Genomic DNA, 5,858 nt, shown 5'->3' with positions numbered 1-5,858 from the left:
TTGGGGAGGTGGAGCGCACCCCTCAGCCCCAGCGAGTACCCCCGACCGACCGGGTGCCTTCCCTGGAACGCCGACGGCCCCTCTCGGAGACCACCCTCCACTCCCGGCACACACAGCACTCTGGGGCCTGGGCCGTCCGACGTCCCAAAACCTCCTGCGGGTCACTTCGCCTGGGGGACCTCGTGCCCCCTCCCTGGCAGCGACCCCAGGGACACGGGCGCGGGATCCGAAGGCCCCTGCCGGCCTCCCCCAGGCCAGCCTCCCCGTGTGCCCAGCGGCAGGGAATGTACAGATTTCTCCAGGGGCTGCAGGAGCAGCTGGGCTTTGAGGGACAGGTGTCCCGTGGCGTTGTGGGGACGAGGACGGCAGCGCTGGGAACGGATCCTAACATGTGCTGACACCTGCTCTTCGTCTTGTGCGTCTGAAATGGGTAATTCTTATATCGGACGCTTTATCCGTTTCCTTTGTCCTCTGGCTTTGAACTTAACCCCGAATGGGCAGCTTGACAGGTTCCGAGTTCTCGGTGCGCTGGGATCCGGACACGCGCTGGCTTATGGGGCAGCCCTGAGTGGGTCAGAATATCCCAGCCGTACGTGGGCGCTGGATTTAAACAGTTGTCACCGGCCCACCTGTGCCTCTTAGCGACTCTGTGTGGCTAAGTGGGGTGTTGGTTGTCAAGAAAATAAATGGGAGAACAGAGGGGGGTGTCCTGGGTGTGTTGGTGAGGCGGGGCCTCTCAGGACCTCTAACTCCTATTTGTCCTCTCATTTTGGAAAGGAGGAAGCTGGGCTGGGAAGCCCAAGGGCTCGAGGCCACAGCTTATGGTTTAGGAAGAGCAGAGGGCATAGCCAGGGGGCCTTCCAAACCGCTGAGGAAGTTAGCTGCCTTCAGTGACCTTTTTGCCACTTAGACTTTGAGGAAGGGCCCACGAGGAAAGCCTGAATTTGGAAGGACAGAGTGGGAGGAGGCACTCTTTTTTCTCCTTTCCCTCCCTCCCTCCCTTCTCCTCTCTATCTCATTTTCTCTCTCCCTCTTTCTGTCTCTGTTCTTGTCTCTCTGCATTTCTCCTCCTCTGTCTCGGTGTCTGTCTCCGGGTCCCCTTCCTGTCTTGGTTTCTCTGTCTCCCTCCCTCCTCTCTCTCTGCCTTCCCCTTGTCTCGGTCCCCCCGCAAGCTGTCCTGGGCTAATCTTAGAGCTGGGTGTGTTTTGTGGGGAAGAAGGGTGGGGCAGGAACCCTGACTGGCGCAGCCGCCACAGTCGGTGGAAATACAACTCGACAATGGAAAATTGATGAGGTCCAGCCGTTCCTTGGCACTCAGCACCAGCGTTTGTCATTCTTTGGGGCACCCACATGGGTCCCTTGAGGCTGGAGGCCGGGGCAGAGAGCAGGATGCGGGCAGGAGGGCGGCAGAGGTGAGGAGCTCTGGTGCCACGGGGGACCACTCAGTTTGATGTCAAGTCAGCTTAGGGTGCCCAGCGTGTAACCTCATCCTTAAAAATAGAGTGTCACTGCCTCTGGGGACCAAGCTGGCTGGGCGAGGAAGTCAGGTTTTGTTTTTTTTTTTTCCAGTCAGTGCTCCCTTAATGAGGATGATGTTCCTTTCTCAAGGATAACTTCCTGTGGTCCCCGAGGGTGTGGCAGGAGAGCTAGGTATTCCACACTCATTGGACAACAGGGGACCAGGACCCAGGGGTGTGTGTGTGTGTTTGCATGCATGTCTGGAACACTCTCTCATGACAGCTTCACAGCTTTGGTGACATCTGCTGCCTTTTATCCGAGCCCTTTTCTTTATTGTTGGTTAAAGAGCAATCTCAGTGTGATTCACCTAAAATAATAAATTTTTAAAAAGCCTTTTAGATCCTTCACGATTGTGTCTCTGAGCCACAATGTACAGCAGCTTTGGACTGTTTTCCAAGGTGTGATGAAGAGTGAGGGGCGAGCTCGAGTCTCAGTCTGGAGTTGAAACCCAGTCTGGGTGGGTGCGACCTCTCTTCATCCTGAGCTGTCCCTGCAGGAACATGAGTTTGCTTTCCAGTGCTCGTTCCCCTCATTCCTAATTCCCTCAGGCCCCAAACAAGCACCCCCAGAAGTACTGAATTTTTTGGGGGGGTGGGCGGAGGGGATCTGTATGCAGATTGCCAGTTGAGCAATCCTATTTTCTATGACTTAAAGCCAATCAGAGGCTGGGCGTGGTGGCTCATGCCTGTAGTCCCAGCACTTTGGGAGGCCGAGGCAGGTGGATCACTTGCTCTCAGGAGTTCCAGACCAGCCTGGCCAACATGGCGAAACCCTATCTCTACTGAGAAAATATAGAAATTAGCCGGGCGTGGTGGCAGGCACCTGTAATCCCAGCTTCTCAGGAGGCTGAGGCAAAGGAATTACTTGCACCCAGGAGGCAGAGGTTGCAGTGAGCCAAGATCACACCCCTGCACTCCAGCCTGGGTGATGGAGGAAAAAGAAGAAAGTGTCAGCGTTCTAGATTGACCAGTTTCCTCCAGTTCAGGTAGTTAGGAAAAAGAGTGCAGTTTGCACTTGTGAAAAATCTGATAATGGATTTTTTTTTTCTTTTTCGTGCATGGAGGGATTCTGGAATACATCTGGTCTAAAGGACGATTTAATAGTTTTAGAAACTTTGGTTCAGAACAGTCCTACTACTCCTTAGAGAAAAAATGGTTTTCAATCTGGTTCTTCAAATTTCTTGTTCATATAACCAAGCCATGCTTGTTCCTATGAGGGAGAACAATTGCTTTCAAAAAAGAAATTTCAGGGCCAGGTACAGTGGTGCGTGCCTGTAGTCCTAGCTATTTGGGAGGTCTCGGTGGGAGGATGACTTGAGGCCAGGAGTTCCAGACCAGCCTGGGCAATATAGTGAGACCCTCATCTCTTAAAAAAAAATAGTAATAAGAGTTAGCTGGGCATGGTGGTGTGTACCTGTAATCTTAGTTACCTGAGAAGCTGAAGCAAGAGGATCACTTGAGCCCAGGAGGTCAAGGCTGCAGTCTACCACAATTGCGCCAGTGTACTCCAGCGTGGGTGATACAGTGAGATCCTCTCTCGAAAAAATAAAATAAAAAAAATGATATTATGGAAATGAAAAACTTACCCTATGTAGAGAGAAGAGGATGAATCTGTGCACCCATCCACCAGCCTTATTTTATCAGTCTTCCCACTTAAAATGACCACTTGAGAATTCCTTTCTCTATATATCAGTTAAAAAATACTTCGGTTTTTCCCCAGAAGTGTCCTTATCGAATCATTTGGCATCTACGACCCAGTGCTTGCTTCTCCTGGGTACCCCGAGTGTGAACCTGTCAGGAAGGAGGTAATTCAGCAGGTAAAACAGTGGCCAGGCTTTGGGTCCACATTTCATTTTCCCTTTCTCAACCTACTTCTGCATTTACTCATCTGAAAAAAGGGAAATAATGACAGAACCTGCCCTACATGGTTACTATGAGGAAGACTCCAAAATTCCTAAGACCCCTATTAAAAATATATATATTTTGAAATACAGATTCACTGGAGTTTTCAAAAACAGTACCTGGAGTCTCACGGACCCTTCAGCCAGCTTCCCCATGGTGACGTCTTCATATCCGTGGGACAATATCAGAACCATGTCATCGATGTTGGTATATCCATATTAAAGAGAACATATACCTCGTTCAGCTTTTTTTTTTTTTTTTTTTTTTTTGAGACAGGGTCTCACTCTGTTGCCCAGTCTGGTGTGCAGTGGTGCGATCTCGGCTCACTCCAGCCTTGAACTCCTGGGCTCAAGCGATCCTCCTGCCTTGGCCTTCCAAAGTGCTGGGATTGTATACAGGCGGGAGCCATCGTGCCCGGCTTGTTCAGCCTTTATTAGTTTTCAAAAGGTGTTCATTTGTGTTTGCGAGTATGTGTGTAGAGTTCTGTACAGTTTTACCCACTGTGTGGATTTGGGCAGCTACTACCCTCCAAACCATGGTGCAGGATGAATTCCCTCACCACAGACCCCCCTCTGTCTTGCCCGACACTGTATTTTTTTTTTTTTTTTTTTTGAGACAGAGTTTCGCTCTTGTTGCCCAGGCTGGAGTGTATTGACCACAAGCTCCGCTTCCCAGGTTCAAGCGATTCTCCTGCCTCAGCCTCCTGAGTAGCTGGGATTACAGGCATGTGTCACCATGCCTGGCTAATTTTGTAGTTTTAGTAGAGATGGGGTTTCTCTGTATTGGTCAGGCTGGTCTCGAACTCCTGACCTCAGGTGATCCACCTGCCTTGGCCTCCCAAAGAGGTGGGATTATAGGCCTGAGCCACCGTGCCCGGCCACTTTTTTTTTTTTAAACTTGCACACACTATACATCTGAAAATATTTTATTTTCTTAAGAGCTAGGAGATCTTCATAATTAATGATACATAGTTCTCAGATCTACAGTGCTTATACTGGTAGGTTTTCTCCTGTCCTTGGTTCTCCTGAATTGGCCAGAATTTCCTTTCCTCTTCTTGTTGCTGGTTCTTATTAATGCCCCAAGTTAGTCTCTTCAGGCTGTTGTAGCAAAACACCACTGACTGGGTGACTTATAAACCACAGACGTTTATTTACAGTTCGGGAGGCTGGAGGTCCAAGATCAAGGCGTGGCAGATTGGGTATCTGGTGGGGACCTGCTTCCTGGTTCATAGATGGTGCCTTCTTGCTGTGTCCCCACATGGTGGAAGGGGTGAGGGAGCTCTCTGGGGGTCCCTTTATAAGGGCACTGATCCCATTCATGAGGCTCCATCCTCATGACCTCATCACCTCCCTAGGGCCTCACCCCCTGACACCATTACCTTGCAGGTGAGGATTTCAACACAGGAATTTTAGGGGTACACAGACATTGAGTCCACGATATCCCCACCCTGTCTGTCACACCAGCATGCTGCCGGGACGAATGGCATCTGAACTGGTGAGATTTTACTGTGTGCATAAATCAGCAGCCTTGTGGGCAGTGTTGACATAGCAATTAGGAGTGTTGTTTGTGGCCTAACAATACACAGAAAGTGGAGCTCAGCCCTTTAGTCTTGTTTATCTTGTGTGGTTGCCCCGTGTGAAACCAGCTCATGCATGTGTGAATGGCAGTTTCCATTTAAGTGCATCACACAAATACCAAGAGATGAGATAAAATATTACACATCAGAGAACATTTCCAAGGGTAGAAGTCCTGCCGGTTTCTCCTCTTCATTGTTTATTTCATTTTATTTTTTAAATTTAATTTAGTTTTAAGTTAAAATACATGTTACATTCAATTTAAGTTAAATTAAGATACATGTGCAGGACTTATTTTAATAAAGGAGACGGGGTCTCACTGTGTTGCCCAGGCTCGTCTTGAACTCCTGAGCTTAAGCATTCCGCCTGCCTCTGCTGCTGGAACATAAATGCCAAGAGTGCCGGGACCTCTGTGTGTTGGAGTCACTTTCATCTCCCACATTCAGAGAACAGACCCGGCACTTAGTGTGTGCCCAAGACCATCCACTGCATGGATAGAGAGATCAGCCCTCCTCATGTGCCAGGGGAAAGTTTCCTGAGGTGGGAAACCTTCAGTGCTAGCCAGGAAAGTCGCAGTCAGAGACAGGGACAAGCTGGTCACTCTGTGTGTGAATAAAGAAATGAATGGATGATGGCACTGTCGACAGTTCTTATGACACTCACTGATGCCAAGTACTGGACGGGTACACTATGTACATTAGTTTCTCTATGGACAGAAGCTCCAACATGACAACATTAGCGTTCTTTTCTTTCTTTTTTTTTTTTTGATACGGAGTCTCGCTCTGTCGCCCAGGCTGGAGTGCAGTGGCCGGATCTCAGCTCACTGCAAGCTCCGCCTCCCAGGCTTACGCCATTCTCCTGCCTC

At 49.5% G+C, this 5,858-nt stretch overlaps 1 protein-coding gene across 1 annotated transcript in view; it reads left to right on the top strand.

The window, feature by feature from the left end:
* The first annotated feature begins 339 nt into the window (after window positions 1-339).
* The window catches only part of PRKX (protein kinase, X-linked), a 112,344-nt gene continuing 106,825 nt past the window's right edge, over window positions 340-5,858 (top strand). Inside the window, exon 1 of the mRNA XM_011958052.1 lies at window positions 340-430. Within this exon, the coding sequence (XP_011813442.1) occupies window positions 427-430 (4 nt within the window). The 5' untranslated portion in view covers window positions 340-426. The remainder of the gene's footprint in view (window positions 431-5,858) is intronic.

The sequence above is a fragment of the Colobus angolensis genome, unplaced genomic scaffold, assembly GCF_000951035.1.
Source record: "Colobus angolensis palliatus isolate OR3802 unplaced genomic scaffold, Cang.pa_1.0 Scaffold459, whole genome shotgun sequence".
Classification (NCBI taxonomy): domain Eukaryota; kingdom Metazoa; phylum Chordata; class Mammalia; order Primates; family Cercopithecidae; genus Colobus; species Colobus angolensis.
This window is presented reverse-complemented; position numbering and strand designations above follow the sequence as displayed.